Here is a 19,171-nt window from a genome sequence, read left to right as displayed (position 1 = left end):
AAAGTCTTGCTGAACAAATTACAGAACAATGCCTAGTTTGAACGTTTAACATTAGATTACAATAAATTCTAGATTAAATGGAGAGCCATATACATGCACTACCGTGCCACAATTAGTCCTGCTGATGGCTTCTGCTTTTCCAAGTAATCTGAGCTATGGGAACACTACAATATGTCAGTGTTAAGAGCTTATTGTTAAGATGCGCCTTTGTATCAGGAATGCCGGAGCTAAACATATGCTGCTTTCATGTCACAATAATAAAAGCTTTGCAAACAAATTTTTCTTTTTGCGTTACTTAAGTATTATAAACAAATGTATCAGAATGTGCTTCCAAGGACAAAAGGGAAACCTTATGATTGGATGTTCGCTAGTCCTCTCCCACAGTTAGTTTTAATTGGCTTGGAGTCTGGCTAGAATCACAGTTGCTTGTGCAGTGCTGGAACAGTGAAGGGATATTTAACGTGGCTGCATATCCTGGATGGTTGTTCTAAGTTTCAGTGTACTGTACGAAGAGCAAACATGAGTCTTTATGCAAGGAGGGTGACTTTGCCTGCTATCACCCCGCTGGTTCTGCAGAAAAGGGTAGGGTGCAGTTATGTTTACACTGCTTTGTTTTGTTTTTATTCGCTTCGGTTTGTTCTGTCCATAATTTTTTAAGGTGACAGAGGGAGCGGCAGAATTTCCATGTCTGCTGAAAGCAGCAACGTTGTTTATTAACAGACGTTAGAAGTGTAAATAAGTAGGTTTGTTACTATTCAAGCAATCTCTATGCATGTATTTTCTACGGTATAGTATGTGCAACTACTGCAATGACATATAATATGTATTTAAACTAATGTTAGTATGACTTGCATTCATATGATAACATATTCTCAGAAGTCTGTCTCTTTTACTCTCACTCTGTTTTTATCTACCTCATCTCTGTGTGTGTCTCTCTGTCTTCTGTCAGCCAGCCTTACCGCCTGTTTCTGTCTACCTGTCATCTCTCTGTCTCTCTCTCTATAAGTGTATTTACATCATATCTCTCTTTCTTATTTTTCCAATTTGCACTATTATTTATTAAATCTTTAGGACTCACAAGAATGCTAGTTTTCAGGCATTCATGTCAGAAATTGTTACATGTGTGTCTTTGGCTGCTTGGAGTTCTAGTTCCATATCTGTAGTTTGTATTTTATGAATGATACTAAAATGGGGCTTACAGGAAAATGACCTCCTAGAAATCGGTGTAGGAAATTAAAAGTACATATTTTACATACTTCATTGTATACTCTCTTGAGTTAAGGAACTGGCTTGAAAAGTAAACCAGGGTTCCATCTTGATCTAAGGAACTTAAAAGGAACCTTTAGGACTTTTTAACTTTTGTTTGTATGTTGTATGTTCTTTTCTCTGTTTGTTATGGCCCCTCAAACGGCAATCTGGTTGTTAGGGCCCTCAGAGATTGTTTGCCTGCTTGAATAGAAAAAGAAGACATACAAAAACATAAAAAACATGTTGCGGCTTACTATATCGGCTATGTGGTTATTGGGCTACAATGACCACAAGAGAGTATATGGAATTAAAATGAGAGAGGGAATTAGAAATGCAAATAACTCAAATATACAAATATATATATATATATATATATATATATATATATATATATATATATATATATATATATATATCCTTTTTTCCCATGTACGCAGTTGTAAAAGTTATCCTTATATATGGAGCTCTTCTATCACAACTCATTGCTTATAACTTAAAGACCAGCACAGACAGTCACTAACATGGGTGCTCTAATAGGAACAATGAGCGCTGAACATGGGCCACTGACTATAGTTATCAATTGCACCCCATGTTAGTGCCTGCTGGTGTGCTGTCAGCTTATGGGGGACAATTAGGTGTATGTTTGTAATGGAATTCAGACTGAAAACAAAGAGGAAACTGGTGGAAAGGCTGGTTTGATGTTAAATAATAGTTCTGCAGCATAGGCACTGAAATTTGTGGTGATGTGAATGGGGCTGGTGCATGATAGTAAAGGTGATGGGAGCTATCCATGATAAGAAAGTAGGAAGTGAGAAGTGGGGCATAAGTCCAGGGATGTAACACAGGCAGTACTGTACTTTTTCTAAAGGCAAGGTGGGGGCTGGCGGATGGGATTTGAGCATAAGAGTGATTGTGCTTGAAGTTGTGCATGACAGTGAGTTGCTGGCGACGAAGACACCTTAGATGCCCAGGGGGGCACAATAGCAGTGAAACTTGTGAGGAAGAAAGAGTGTGTGGGCCTAGTGCTGACAGGTGTTTATAATAATGAAAGACGTGTTGGATATATTGGGTGAAGGGGGCAGCAGCAGAGGCAGTGAAACATGTAAAGAAGTAAGAGAGGGGTGATTGGCATTTGTGCCTGATGAGGTGCTGGTGAGGTAGCTGGAATGGAAGGATTGGTAGAGATGTACAGTAGAGTTCCAATTTTGTTGCGTAATAACTAATATTTGGTCATTAAGAAATTAAAATTAACATTTTATATGGGCTTGGAACTCCGTGAGGGGGTAGGTGATCTTCTCTCAGTATTTATATTATGCATGTATCAGATTTAATTTATACCATTTATCTTAATTTAATAAAATCTAAATATAATATAAATAAGCCTCAATAGGTATTGTCACATTGCTCCAAGCTTAATTAATGAGCTGCTAGGTCTTCATGAGGTCCCTTCAGTGCCATTGTTTCCTATAGCAACCAAAATTGATGCCAGTGTGTGTGGTACAAAAAGTAGATTGTTAGCTCCATTGTGGCAGGAAAGATACAACATTATGGGGGTTATTTACTAGCCCTCGATTTTTTTATGGTCCAGGTTTTTGGGAAAAAAATTAAAAATTTTCAAGATTTATTATACTCTGCAGGTGCTAAAAGTTGGAATCCGAAAATCCACCATCTCAAACCTGCCGAAGTCATGTAGAAGTCAATGGCAGATGTCCTTTTTACAATTTGAAGATATCGAGATCTTCGCTGGGTTTCGTCTAATTATCAGAAAAATTCAGGGTTTTTGGGCAACAACCTGAAAAATTTAGAGATTCAGGCATCAGATCCTAAAAATTTGTATGATTAGAGTTTTTGCACAATTTTATTGAGTCTTTTCCTGACCTAACTTTTATGAGTTATTTTATTGCTAAATAAGATAAAATCGTGGATGAGAAATTTAAAACCTGCCTGAAAGATAGCGGACTGACCTTCATATATGATTCGAAATGCTGTAGCCTAGCTGGACCAAGATGTTGTGGTATGATGAACTTGAGTAGGGGTCCCCAAAAAAGTGTATAGTAATCACTCACCACATTTAGGAAGTGGCCCTGGTGCACCGCCCTGAGCCCTCAGCATAGGGAGCAGACAAACCAAAAATTTCAATGGAGCAGGCACTCAGAATAAGTCAATCTTCCACCAGGTTATTCAAACTAATAAAAAATGTTTATTGTGTCCACAGCCTTACGTGTTTCGTGTCATAGGCTTAGATTGCCTTATTCTGAGTGCCTGCTCCACTGAAATTTTTAAGATGAACTGGCACCCTATGCATATTTGTCTTGTGTCTGCTCCTACTTGCCACTATCCCTTCTCTTGCCCCCACATTAGACACAACAGCACCTCCGCCCTTCCCCTCCCACTAACGTGCAGGCTGCTCTAGGTTACCAAAGCAGAGTGATTCATGTGATATCTTTTTTTCCATTACACCCTAGTTATGTGCCTCTTCTACCTAGCCTTAGTTCTGCTCCTGGGCTGTAGAAGTTCAGATTTGTTATTAACTTTGGACTGACCATAGGGGTAGAACTGGATAAGAGAACATCCCGTAGTGCTCATTCTGCAAGTAATTATACCCTTGGTCTGGCTGTGGTCTGCACCTTGGGCTGGATAAAGGTGTGACATAAAAAATCCCACGCGTCAAAATTGTCACGCACATAAAAATTGTTGCGTATCAAAATTATGTAGAACACCCATTGACTTTAATGCATTTGGGCAAAAGAGTCACGCTTATAAAAATTGTCGCACTTCAAAAAAAGTAAATGACCCCTCTTGTCCACAGCAAAATCAGAATGCGTGCAACCATTTTAAGATTAGGATTCTGCCTCATTTACGGAAAGAATGATAAATAGTGTAAATTACCCTTTTAAACATACATAGAAAGGAATGAGTGTGCCTTTTAGCAAAGGGGAAAAACCCTCTTCTTAACCCACTCATTTGTTTACATGCTGTACTTTGAATGGCAGCCAAAATAATCCAGCTGGAGAGTTCACAAGAAACAACATTGTACCCATATTGTATGCAATGAGCACAAGGCAAATAGATTCGCAGGAATGATTATATTTTAATAGTACATGTAAACAGTAATGTTTGTCGTCTGCATACTGGGCAAATATTTAACTCTTTCAGACCTCAGTTCCAAAGATTTATATTCCTTTAATGCATTTTAGCCTAGAAAGGAGTATAATCTAATAAATACATTTAAGAATGGCTAAAGGGAAAGTTTAACTAATTTTTGTTTATTAACTTTTATTCAATTTGACTTTTAGCACGAATTTAGGAACTGGATTTGTTTTCAGCATGATCAGTGTGAGCCATGCTTGCTTATTTTGCTTGCTCCTCACACACTGCTAATTAAATCTATGAATGGCTTTCTTGCCACAGTCCTTCAAACAATACCTTACTTATGTTTTCCACAGATAAAGTACATTACTGCTCCTTTAGAGGTACAATCAAGCTCTTTTAGGACACTCCCACAAAGGCATTTTCCAATTGTTTGATGAGGATCTGAGATGCAGTTTTGTAATTTAAAGGGATAATAACATGAATTGAAATGCATATAATTTTCCCTTTCCATTTCCAGTTTCAGTTCCGTAAATTATGAGACAAAAAATGTAATTACACACACAAAGACATTCTCTCTTGGAAATCCCACCTACTGACACTCAGTCTGTTATCCAGCATAAATAGATTAATGTCCAATTATTATTTGTTGATTAAAAGTAAACACCAGAAGGCAGACACTAGAGCTTCCGGGTAGAAGAAATATGTTAAATGTCCACTTATATAAACAGAAAAGAACAGAATGCAGGAGCAGGCAAGATCATTGGATGATGTTCTGCATAAATAAAAGAAGACATTACAAACCTGAATTTACCATGCTACTGCACCCTGTAGGACTAGTTTACTGCTACTTATATTGTTTCATTTGAGCAAATCAGGGCAAAATTTTAATCCAACATTTTTTAGAATTGAAATTTTCAATTGAATTGAGTTTTATTAAGTGAATCTGCCAACTTTCAAATGAGTCAAAATACAATTCCTACATCCAGCTTTTAGATGCATTTTCATTCAGTTTTTTTAATTTTTTTGCACTTAATAAATCTTGAATATTTGAGTTTCAGAAAACTGAAATTCATGGTTTTACTGCAAAAAACTACAATCACTGTAAATACTTGAATTTGGATACATCTGCCCTGTATTTTCTGCCCTATATTTTCTTGGAACTGTGGCTGATTAGCTGGAAAAGCTATTTTTTCCTTTGTTTGTAACCTTGTTATCTAAGCCTGGCCAAACTTCAGGCCTCAAAATGGGTCTTGAACCAAATACATTTGAAAGCTACCACACTAGAGTAACTAAACCTTGACTATTGCCAATTCACTATGGGTATCTGTATAGTGAAGAAGGCTTCAAGGGGCAACTAATGCACAAATGCTTCTTGCAATCCCTGTATCAGAAATATCTTAGTCTGCATCCTCTCACATGTGTTTTTTTTTTTTTGCTTTATAACAGTGAAAGGAGTAACACCTGTGTTATTAACGTATGCTTGACTATGATTTATATGAAATACAGATTAACTAAATTTGTTAATTAGCCAGTCCATGATGCCTTATCAGTGTTTCTAGCAGGGAAACCCTTGCTCGTTTATTTGCGGATGCAACGTCTCGGGGCATAACCCCTTTGTCAAGCTTGACAAGCATCTGCCCGAAACGTTGCATCCGCTAATAAACGAGCAAGGGTTTCCCTGCTAGAAATATCCTGTTGTGCCGGTGATTTTTTACTTCTTTGTCTGTTGTGGAGGCTGCCAGTACCTCCTTCATCGAGCACCAGGTTTCACAAGATTCGGACGGCCAGGGTGTGCGAGGTGACCCCCCTTTTCTTCCCGCCTTATCAGTGTTCAAAGGGCAGAGCCACTTTCAAAGGTTATTTGTGATATGAACTATGTGCTGGCATCATGGCAAACTTTATTAAACTGGGTCTCTGCCACCTGTCCTGTCATCTGTTTCATCACGTTGCAAGGCCTTCATTTTTATTAGGTGAGTTTTCATAAACTGTCTGCAACACGTGTACAGCCGGTTCATTTACAAAATTAAAGATTGAAAAATTCAATATTTTTTTACCAGAGAGCTGTTGCACTGAAAATGATAGTTGTACATTTTTCTGTGGCTAAAAACAATGGGGCTCATTTATTAAAGCAACGCAGCGCATAAGTGGACGCAAAAGATTGTCTGCGCCATCACAAGCGTGATCGCTAATATATTTGCGTGATATTGCGCATAACACAGAGCTTTTGCGATGGTTTTGTTTATGCGCATTGCGCAAAAGATTGGGCATTTATGTCGCAAACGATGCCGTGGTTGTTAGGGGCGTGGCTGTGGGCGTGGCTACAATGCGCTTGCACTGCGGCCGTCGCAGATTTGCGTCTGTATATGTGCAAAACTGCACCCGGGCAACAGCACCACAATTTTTACAACTGCCTCTTCGTGGCGTAATAGTAACGCTCTTCAAAATGCGCATTCCTGCCCAGCTGCGCTAGTATATTCACATTTTTGCGTTTCATGTTGCTTAAAAGAGAATTTTATATATGTGTGCAGAGCCACACTGCTAAACTGGGTTCTGGCAAATACAATGGTGCTGCTGTTGGTGGGGATGTTTGTTAACTCAAAGTTAACTCAAAGATGAACAACCCCTGTAAAGTGCATATTAACCACGCCTTTCACCCAACATGTTTATATTGACCAAGTTTCCTTTAAGGGTATCAGGTAGGCTAAACACCTTTGCAACCAAACAAATATTAGCACAGAAACAAATGCAGATGTGTCTAAGTGAACGCAATATGCGCAATATGTGACGCAACTAATTAAAGCAGCGCATTCATACATGAGCACAACTAATCCTTACCTTTGCGGTATCTTCCTGTGCGCACAATTTATTATAAGCACTGCGACAGCTGATACGCAGTTTTACACGTCGCACCTGTCTGTGTCTACATTAGCGCACAAATTGCACTGTTAAGGTATCGTGCACTACATTATTAAATACTCGCATGCGCTGGGCAAATGTAAGGCCACTGCGCTCTTTTTAGCGCTGCGCTGCATTAATAAATGAGCCCCAATGACTTTTTGAGTTTTTTCCATTAGTAGTTACAGTTCTCTTTCCAATCTCCTTTCTCATTTCATTGAGTTTGCATACATTTTCTATGAGCTCAACCATTTTTAAAGTGAGAGCATGAACTTGAGTCCACAGTTTTGGAACGATGTTCTCCTATGTCTCTTTTAAATGCTTCTCATATTTTGGAAACAATATGATATCCCCCTGTTTTTCATTACCTTGCCCATATTTCCCCTATTTATTATTTTTTTTAATAAATATTTAACTTTTTTAATCTGGTCTGTTATTTTTCCCATATTCATTTCTGTAAGTGATGTACTGTGATGCAGAAAAACTGGCACAAAAACACACTGACTTCATACATAATAAATCTATTGCATAATAAATGTATTTGGGGCACATTTTTCAAGTGGATGAAATTATGCACAACATATTCTAGAAAGTTTTCCAACATTTACATTATGGGGCACATTTACCTAGGGTCGAATATCGAAGTCGAAGGATTTACCGCTATTCCTACGATTGAGCGATCGAAGGAATAATCGTTCGATTGAACTATTAAATCCTTTGAATCGAACGATTCGAAGGATTTTAATCCATCGATCGAAGGATATTCCTACGATCAGGAAATTGTTAGGAAGCCTATGGGGACCTTCCCTATAGGCTAATATTGGCCTCAGTAGTTTTAGGTGGCGAACTAGGGGGTCGAATAATTCTTTAAAGAGACAGTACTTCGACTATCGAATGGTTGAATAGTCGAACGATTTTTAGATTTTTTTTGAAGTCGAAGGTCGTAGTCGAAGGTCGAAGTAGCCCATTCGATGGTCGAAGTAGCCATATTCGACCATTCGAAATTCAAACTTTTTTTCCTCTATTCCTTCACTCGAACTAAGTAAATGTGCCCCTCAATAGTATTTAATAAACTATTTCCTTTACATTTGTTTCAATGCACTGATGTTTCTGCTTGCAGATACAATGCATCTATTGAACCTCCCAGTATCTTTTTACACTTTTTTTTACCATTGCATCAGAGCACATGAGGACAGTCATTTGCTAAAAATAGATCTGACATTGGAATATGAGTGAATTAATTGATGAATTCATTCTTTCATTTAAACACACCAGCAATAAACATGTATCTTGGCTTTGGGTAAATAGGGACACAACTTCTTGTGAGATGAGGCAGGTGTAATGCAGTTTGTACATTAAGTAACTATGCTACTGTAAGTACTCAAAGCAGAATTATATTAAAGAACTTCATCCCTTGCAAGATGTCCTAAATACCCCACAGTCCCTGTGATTTGGTGGTTCTATTGAACCCGATATCCTTTTACTGCTATATGGTTGGGTTGCTAACTGTTTCTTTTATATTTAGATATATATCCATACATACATATATAGCCAGCTTTACAATAAAGCAGTTTTTCCCATGTTCACTCTAGTCATTTCTAAGGGGCCTATTTGTTAATGCTCGATTTTTTATGGTCGAGTTTTTTTTTTTTGTAGTAGAGTGAGAAAATTTAGTTTTAGTAAAAAGTAAAAGTGTTACTGATAGGATAGGTTAATGCTCCCCAATTGAAAAAAAATATTATTGTATGAAATGTCACTAAAGAGTTCTATGATCATATAAAGACACTTCTCCAAACTATGAATTAAGTTCTTACAAAGTGAAACATAACATTAAAAAGATTGTATGGATCAGTAATGAGAAATAGTGTAAATTACCCTTTCAAACATGCAAAGAAAGGAATGAGTGTGCCTTTTAGCAAAGGTAAAAACCCTCTTCTTAACCCACTCATTTGTGTATATGCTGTACTTTGAATGGCAGCCAAAATAATCCATCTGGAGAGTTCACAAGAAACAACATTGTACCTCTATTGTATGCAATGAGTGAAAGGCAAATCAATTTGAAGGAATCAATCACTGTCCATATTGTAAGTTGAATTGATTTTGATACCTTCCATTGATGGCACCAGTAAAGTCAATCAAAGATGTTCTAATTGCTGACAACCCTGACCAGTTCCAATTACAAATGACTTTCAATACTACCTTCTAATTTATAGGAGGATTAACTGGCAATAAACTACATTGCCAATACCCTAAATTAGTACCAATTATTATAGCCAAAGGTAACAATGTCTGATTTTATATTTGTACTGACAACTTACAATGTTCATATCCACATGCTTCTATTAGCATTTATCTTATCATAAATATATTATAAATCAAATAATCATCATTGATCAATAATCATCTAACTATAATGCTTTAATTTTGTGGTTTACAATGCATCTTGTCATGACAACAGCAACTAAATCTTCATCTATATCCATTTCTTACAACTGGGAAAGTCATGAAACAGACACCATGCAAATTGTCCAAGTTGAATCCAGAACAACTAATAAGCCATTCACCCCAAATGGCCATTGGATTTCACCTACACTCAATCCAGTGCTTCTGGTCTCATTGCGAGTGTCCATTTATTTGAAGATACAATATATACACTAATTAAATGTCTGTTACTTTGATGTGGACATAATACATGGATGTCACATGATTCACTAAAACATAAGCCTGGGGTCAGACAAAGAAAAAATGAAGAAAGAGGCATTCAGAAGAAAACAGAAGCATGTACACTTCATCTTTATTGATTTTGTATTTTAGCTTTGCAACTACTTTGCAAAGAGAATGTAAATAACTGCCTTCAGGGGGGGCCAGCATTTTTTACAAGAAAAAACACATTATTGTGTCTTTTCTTACATAAATAACAATTTTGGATTTATAATTATATATTTGTGAACAACATGCATAAAAGTTTTATAGTTTGTAAGAAATCATAAGTAAATTTTGGGGGGATTGAAACCCACCATAAAACTGACCCACTGCTTCCCCATGTTCTTTTAAGTATTTAAAAACATAATTACTGAAACAGTATACAAGAGAAGGTTGATGTAAATCTGATTCATGTTGATCTGATGTGTGGAGCATTGATTCATACTGTAAGGCTTACAGAATACATTCTTGCTCTTGTAGCCAGGCCTCACCCTCCCATTTCTGCTATGAAACATACAGTATGATGCCTCATCAATGCTGAAAATAAGGCACACGGGGAACATGAAAGTAAACCAACTTTTACAGTGTAAAGTTTGTTGTGCAGCTGGCAAAAGCTCAGTAAGATCTCGCCATAAATAATACATATAGTATATAAGACTGACAGTCTCCATCTACTGATTTATTTGCTAAAGGCAGTGGCAGCTTCCTCTATAGTTACTCACTGCAAATTTGCCTACGACTGCATAATGGGTGGGACATGGAAGGGAATTGGGTAGATTGCAGTGCAGCTGGGCTTTTTATAAGATTTTTTTGTGTCTGGGCCTGGCCTGGTGTTGCTACACCTCTGGCTAAGTTGTACATTTTATGCAACATATAACTGCATATTTTATGTCAAGGGGCATATCGGCTCCCTGCGGGGAGTAGTCAGGACCAAGGAGGAAGCCTTTAGGGGTAAAGTCCAAGATCGCAGTACAAAAGGGTTCAAGCAAAGTAGAGATCCCAATCCAGGCTAGAGTTCGAAAGACAGGCTGAATAAATCAAGGTCAAAGTCCAGGCAATAATCAAAGTCCAGTAATCAATCCAAATAGAATTATAGAGCACCCAGGAACATTAACAAACAGAACCTATCCACGGGCATTGAACCTGCATCCTGGGCGTCCTTTTATTTTGAATTTGACGCCAAACCAAATGACGTCACCGGCTTCACCGTGCCGGCACCGCTGCTGCCCACATGATGGCTATGGGCGCCACCATCTTGGTTCAGGTGCCGCAGGGAATAGATGCGCCTGTTGGCGCTCTGGCCAAGGTTCGTGACACATGATGATAGAGGGTTAGATTTGCATTCTGTACACACTTTTTTTATATATATGCTTTTGCTTGTGAAGGTATAATGTATTACCATCAACTGGCCATGTTGTGAAGGAGGTTAAGTAGATGCTCTAACTGATGTGCATTATAGTATGTCTGTTATTTTTACTCTAAATATGAATCTAATAGGTTAACTAAAACCTGGATAAGACACATTTCCAGGAGTAACCTACACACATTCTCTGGCCCTTTTAGTGGCTTGTAAGTATAGCAGTCTCCAAAGTTTATAACCCCGCTATTTGCATTTTTTCAGGTGATTAAAGTCTATGGTGAAGATGGCACCAGCAGAGCATTAGAAGTTCCTAATGATATGACAGCTCAAGATGTGTGTCAGTTACTTATTATGAAAAACCGTTATATTGATGACCATAACTGGACAATGTTTGAGCACTTGTCTCACTTAGGTCTAGGTAAGCTCACACTTGCCCTGTATCTTAGATATTAAAATCCTTTTTATATTTTTGCTACTAAACTAGGAGGAATAATTTGAATATAGTAAGAGGCAATGTCTGAAAAAGAGAGAATGTAAATGTTAGTTTTACTATTGTCAGATTAAACAAACCCTCTTTTCATCCAGGTCTGTGATAACAAATAAACAGAATAGTAAAAAATATATATATATAATATATATATATATATATATATATATATATATATATATATATATATATATATATATATATATATATATATATATATATATATATATATATATATATATATATATATATATATAATATCAAAACAGGGGGGTTGTGGGAGCACTCTAAAGGCTTTAAAGTATATATATAAGTATAATAAATGCTATTGCATATGTACCCAAAACAGGGGTTATTTTGTTACAAAGTTATGATCATAAAATTGATAAGCCACCATACCACGTCAAGGTAAACCCCGAATGGCGGTCCCTAACTTGTTTTATATTTTATGTGCATTTTAGCATTACCTGTAATCAATGTCCGTTGAACGCTGTTTTTGATATTATATATATATATATATATATATATTTGTATCTGAAAGGACAAAAGAAAAAACTGGGATCCCTCCATTCATGTATGCAATAATCTATTTTAATGAATTAAACAGAGACCCTAAATAAGAAAGAGAAGGACAACACACCATTGACCTCACCATAATTTTAAAGGGTATCTCAAAGAATTGTTCTGATTTTTTGTGTTTTTTAAATTTTATTTTGTCTTGCATTATGAAACAAAATGTGATTCTAAGCTATATATCTTGGAGCTGGGAAATAATGTGAAAGAGCAGTAAAAGAGGAAACGAGACATAGGTGAAAGAAGCAAAGAAAAACAAAAGATGGGGTTCAAATTATGTGTATATCAACATGCTTTCATGAGATACACTGATCATTGACTTAGGTTCGAGTACCCACAGTAGCCAAACAAGTTTTATATCACTGAATAGTGCAGATTTAAGGTTGAAATCACATATTACATTAATAAAGTTAATGTTCATACAGAAAGAATCATAGAAGACCATGAATTAATGATTGATATACAATCAAACTGGGACATGGAAGAAGAATGTAGATTTTGTTTTCGGAAATATTTTGCAAAATACCAGTTTTTCAAAAAGCCAGAGGTAAGATGCTCAATTGTATAACAATGTTTATTTTATTCTAAATAATACATACTTACAATAAGATGTCATATTTTACTGATATTATTTTTTGTAGGTAAAGTGTATTCATTTGATATGTATTTAATGGTATTATTTTTATTGAGTGTTTTGAACTCATATTTTCAAGATTTATCAATTTACATCTTTTTGAAAATTTAGCAGCTAAAACCTATTGAGCTTCTATATGAGTCAACTGAATGAGTATTTTCAACATTCAAGCTATTTTAGTTATTAAACATTCAGATTTCTTAAAATGTAATAGGCCAATGCAATTTTCAGTTTTTCTTATGATCAAGTTTTTCAGATTATAGTCTTTTATGAATATGCTATTGTTATTGTAAAACACTTGATTGAGTTTAATTGCACTTTCACAACCCGAATTTGAATAAAAAGTGAAAACAGCTAAATAGACCTCTAAGTGTTAATAGAGTTTATTCTTTGCACATCTTTATAAATATGCATTACTAGTCATATAGATGGATGTATTGGCCTATCTGTTGATCAACCACAATTACTGTCCTCTGAACTGCAATATTTGGTAATTGTGACTAAATCTGTAAAAAACACTAACTGATAGTAAGATTAGTTTAACTTCTCTTCTCTTCTATTAACAGACCTTTTTTCCAGATTCAGTGGTGTCATGTTCAAATGAAGTTCATGATGCAACCACTTCTAAGGATATGCTAAAGGTAAATAAATAGAGTATAATGGTGCTACATAATCTTATTTTCATGAGGAAAGGTCAATTTTCACAACCTCAAACCTAATCTCTCTAATGATATATATGTCTGACAGGGCCGTGCTGCAAAATGAAAAAGTACTTTCTGTTTATTTTAGACTTATGTGCTCGGATTTCTATGGCTGAATAAATAGTTCAACTATCAACAGTATTCTGGAGCTTGATGTACAAGAATGTTCCCTTTAGGCCATACTTGAGATTACTGTGTCTGAATTTTGTTAATAGTTCATAGATCAGCTTTGAGTTCTGCAGAAGCACAATGTGATGTCATCCTCCCAGGACGAGAATCCTTGAGGCTTTTGGCCACATACATAAAATAGTCAGTCATATGTGGGGTACATACCAAGAAGCCATAATATGGACCAGGCATACCTCATGTGACTCCTGATAATAGGATGTACATTATTTTGGAATAGTGGTTGTATACTACTATTGTCTGCTTTATTGATTGATTTATTTAATTGCTGTTTCTTACTTATTTTATTATATTGCTTTGTATACACTGAATTTGTTTGCTTTCCTTTGAGTATGTATTTGAAAACAGATTCAGTCTCTTATGAGAGTCCTTTTGTTGGTATAAATACATTTCCAAGAACCCATCTGCTTGAGGTGAAACAGATTGTGGTTCTTTCCAGAACTGAAATGGAACCATGCCTAGAAAATTCTTAATATGATAAGTCCAAAAGCATAAAGGTTACTTAGAGAAGGACAATTTGTTCTTTGAAATTAAACATTGGCTCCAAATAACTAATGGAGAGTGGATGATTGGCATGGGCTTCATTTGCAGCCCTTTGTTGTTGAGTTCAATTAAGAAGACACCTGTGTCTGTACAAATTGCTGCGGTGTGTACAAACTACAGGTGTGTCTGTAAAACCATATTGCAAGATCTATGCGTTCAGATTCAATTTGAGTACAGGGAGACTTGCATGGAGAACTTAGAACGTCATTGGCAGATAAAATCCAATGCAGATACTGTACGTAAAATGTTTTGCATTATGGAAGAGAATCAGAAAGTTATCAATAATCACTTCCAGCAGTGACATGCAATATTAGATTACAGAATCTAGACTGCAGAAGGAACAGTTTGGAGGGAAATAACTTCCATCTGTTGACAAGACAAAACCAATTTTCTACCTCTTTTCCATATCAGTTTTTTTTGGTGTTTCAAATAAAAGGCTTAATATAACTAAATGCCAGTTGGATAGCTCTCCAGTGTCCCATGAGACAGAGGAATGACTCTATAACCAGGATATTACACATTAAAACCACTGATTGCTAAAATGCCATGTACCCTTCAAAAGCATAAAGATACATGATTAGATTCATAGATACTGACATGCAATTAACTCATCAGGGGGTTATACACTGTGGCAGCATCAGCAGGAAAATATGTATATTTTTTCAAGTGCCCTTTAAAGGGGTTCTAGACCCAACCATAATGCTGTCCCACTTCTATAGAAAAAAAATTATAGATGCAAGAAAATTCATCAGTGGTAATTCTACTGAGCAAAAACTTTATTATAAATACAAAAGAATTCCCAAATGAGAATGTTGATTCCCAGCACTATATGAAAAATCTTACTATTCTTCATTTTATTACCCTTGAATTAGACATGGGGATAAATTACAGACTTGTTCAGTGCTGGAAAAAAACTGTTGTACACAAAGACTTGAGAAAGGGTCCTGTGAGGCCCGAAACGTTGCCACATGTCTGCTCATATTTGAGCCAATAAAGTACACTTTTGATTATTATACAATTTGCAGTGTTCTGCAGTATATTGGACTTTTGCAATTGATTTTCTGACCTGTGGCAGGATGGATCAAATACTGCTAAAAGCACCTGATCAGAAAGGATTCATCGCATGAGGCAGAGCACTCCATCTTTGTGTGGAAGTACACATTGCTCCCAGAATGTCTTAAGCTTAATAATATGTTACATTATTCTGAGAAAAACTAGGTTGTTTGAGCAGTGCAATAGGCTTTTGTACACCCTTTAAAGCAAGTATTAAACAGGGTTGCCACTTTTTTTTTACTAGAGGAGTAATAAACTCTGCTTCACTGAACTGCTTATCTAAACTGTACTCAGTTGTTGCTGGACTACAAATCCCAGAATATTGTAACATAAAATGAAGGTTGAGGCATGCTTGGAGCTGTAGTCCATTAACATCAGGTTTGTTCCTTAAAGTGGACCTGTCACCCAGACACAAAAATTTGTATACTAAAATTCCTTTTCAAATTAAACATGAAATCCAATTTCTATTTTTTATTAAAGCATTCATAGCTGAAGTAGGCTCATTTCAAAATCTCAGCTGTCAATAAAATATTGTTTGCCCCTCCTCTATGCCCTGGGCATAGAGGCGGGGCAGACAATTACTTTCACTTTCCATTCAACATCTTCCTAGATGTCACTGATCTCCCCACACATTCTCCCGTTCTCTTTACCATTTAATTGTGTAGCCAGGGCAAGGAAATTGACCTTGGTTCCCCCATTCTGGTGCACAAACAAGATTCTGAGATGATACAAGGCTTTCCTTAAAAACTGTGTCCACAAAATGGCTGCTGCCTGCTTGCTATCATTTTGAATTCCCAGACTGAAGTAAACAAGATTCAAATATTGTTTACGGTGTAATTAAAGTTCATTTTGCTTGACTAATGTGATAAAATAGGATTTTGAATAATTTCTTTTGGGTGACGGGTCCACTTTAAGCAGGATGGAAGCTGTCTGCCAGCAAGCACAGAGATGGATTCTTAATGTAACTATTTTGCTTCCCTCAGCTCCAATTAGGCATCCCAAGTTTAAGCAGATAATTCTCCAATGAGAGTCATCCTTACCTGCTCTATATCTGTCATCTTGCTGTGCAATTTTTACTTCTTCATATTACCCTGCAAGCAAACTTCAGAGGGGCAGATATTGTACTGTACAGTAAAGTGTAAAGAGAGCAAGAAGATTCCCATGACCAAATCTCTCTGTCTGGTACACTTAGGGGCAGATTTATCAAAATCCAAGTTCATGAAAAAAATTTTCTCGAATACTAGCTTATTTAAAGGGAAACTATTGAAAATGAAAATTTAATATAAGCTTCAGCATACTCAGATTTCTTAAATATTCTGTACAGTTTCTGAAATAATCAAGTTTATCTTCACTATCCCTTTCTCCGCATCTTTTTCCCTTTATTCTGTCTTCTTGCAGGAGTTGGTGTCAGATATTCATTGACAGTTAGATCCAATAGATCTTATAGGGGGGGCTCGTTTTGCCTAATATATGTATTAGTTCACTCTATTAAAATCACCAGACATCATGTCTCTCTACATGCAGAATTTGCGAAAAAGGTAGTTGTTTTGTTAGATTTTGTTTGTAGTGGAATCAGTTATTTGAGTGAGCTCTTATACATCTGATAAGAAAGGAAGCCCACTATAAGATATATTGGATCTAACTGTTAATGACTATTTGACACCCAACTCCTGCATGAAGTGTGCAAACTTCTGTCTTATGCACTTGGGTTATACTGAAGCATTTTTGTTTGAGTTTAAATACAAAAAACAAAGTGGCCATAGACGCACAGATAATATCGTACAAAAAAATTTTTGAATGATATTCGGTGCGTGTATGGTGGAAAAAGAGCCTACCGATATCAGCAGAAGACTTAGATATCGGTTGACTCGTCGATCGGGCTGGACAGAAAATTTTGATTTTCAAAGGCACCTGAACATTGGCCACTGTTAGTGCTGAATCATCAGATACAGGTAGAATTCTATTGTTTCTACCTGTATATCTGACGATTCAGCTCTACACATGTGTACTGAAACAAACAATCTTTCTTGGAAAGATATTTTCCAAGAAAGATCGTAAGTGTTATGTCTATGGCCACCTTTAGGGTGTTCTCTTAGTTGGTATAGAGTGGAATGTGGACAAGTTAAGAGGACTCAATATTCAGGATGCAGTCCCTGTTATGCAGATGTACAATTTAGGGAGCACAGGATAATGCAGACAACAATGGGGCCCTGTATGGTAGTAAGTAAGCCTAGGGCTACCTTGGAACCACCAGTGCTGTGCTCTGCACCTACTGTAGTGCTGGATTTCCTCCCCTATACAGGGGAGCAGAGACAACTACAAAGCAACTCCATTATAGCCATTGCATTTTCATTTGAGATAATTAGGATCTATAGGTTTAAAAATGTTGGAGTGGCAATGGGTCATGCAGAGATAATAGCTATAATTAAAGTATTATAGCACATTATATAACATAGTTACATAGTTAAATCAGGTTGAAAAAAGATAAAGTCCATCAAGTTCAACCCTCCAAATAAAAACCCAGCATCCACAAACACCCCTCCATATCTTCACATAAATTCTATATACCCATACCTATACTAACTATAGAGTTTAGCATCACAATAGCCTTTGATATTATGTCTGTCCAAAAAAATCATCCAAGCCCCTCTTAAAGGCATTAACTGAATCAGCCATCACAACATCACCCGGCAGTGCATTCCACAACCTCACTGTCCTGACTGTGAAGAACCCCCTACGTTGCTTCAAATGAAAGTTCTTTTCTTCTAGTCTAAAGGGGTGGCCTCTGGTACGGTGATCCACTTTATGGGTAAAAAGGTCCCCTGCTATTTGTCTATAATGTCCTCTAATGTACTTGTAAAGTCTAATCATGTCCCCTCGCAAACGCCTTTTTTCCAGAGAAAACAACCCCAACCTTGACAGTCTACCCTCATAATTTAAGTCTTCCGTCCCTCTAACCAATTTAGTTGCATGTCTCTGCACTCTATTCAGCTCATTTATATCCCTCTTAAGGACTGGAGTCCAAAACTGCACTGCATACTCCAGATGAGGCCTTACCAGGGACCTATAAAGAGGCATAATTATGTTTTCATTCCTTGAGTTAATGCCCTTTTTTATGCAAGACAGAACTTTATTTGCTTAACTAGCCACAGAATGACACTGCCCAGAATTAGACAACGTGTTATCTACAAAACCCCCTAGATCCTTCTCAGTTAAAGCAACGCCCAAACACACTGCCATTTAGTGTATAACGTGCATTTATATAACGTTTGTCAGTGATAATATCCATCAGGTAGATTTATTTTCCAAATAATTAAATATATAAATGCTATAACATAATATGTAAGAATATAGTTGTGTGCTTGAGAAAGATTAAAGTACTAAATGCCATCACAGCTTCTCCTAAGCTAGGCAAACAGGCAAGGCCGTGTCTGAAATATGAGTACAGTACATTATGTAGACCCATAAACTATTGCGAGAGATAAGAATCATTAAGACAATAAAGCCAGCCCAGTTTGCAACCCTTGCACTGTTCCTTTCTGATTAGCTGCTTGTATTTATTTACTGTCTGCAGAAATGAATGGCGATGCCAGGTAATATCTGACCCACAATAAATAACAGAGGAACAAGACACATAATCATTTTTTTCACATGTGAACTGTATTTTTGATTACTTGATTTTGTACTAGAATTTA

General features: G+C 36.5%; 1 protein-coding gene across 2 annotated transcripts in view; it reads left to right on the top strand.

Moving 5' to 3' along the window:
* The first annotated feature begins 375 nt into the window (after positions 1 to 375).
* Positions 376 to 19,171, top strand: part of grb14.L (growth factor receptor bound protein 14 L homeolog) — a 31,310-nt gene continuing 12,514 nt past the window's right edge. Inside the window, exons 1-4 of one of the 2 annotated variants that reach the window (XM_018235857.2) lie at positions 376 to 582; positions 11,561 to 11,717; positions 12,785 to 12,906; positions 13,560 to 13,634. In XM_018235857.2, coding sequence (XP_018091346.1) covers positions 520 to 582; positions 11,561 to 11,717; positions 12,785 to 12,906; positions 13,560 to 13,634 — 417 coding nt within the window. In that variant the 5' untranslated portion in view covers positions 376 to 519. The remainder of the gene's footprint in view (positions 583 to 11,560; positions 11,718 to 12,784; positions 12,907 to 13,559; positions 13,635 to 19,171) is intronic. The other variant, XM_041576910.1, reaches the window with a different exon arrangement.

This window comes from Xenopus laevis, chromosome 9_10L (genome assembly GCF_017654675.1).
Source record: "Xenopus laevis strain J_2021 chromosome 9_10L, Xenopus_laevis_v10.1, whole genome shotgun sequence".
NCBI classification, from domain to species: Eukaryota; Metazoa; Chordata; class Amphibia; order Anura; family Pipidae; genus Xenopus; species Xenopus laevis.
The sequence above is the reverse complement of the archived record's forward strand: the minus strand, read 5'-3'. Positions and strand labels throughout refer to the sequence as shown.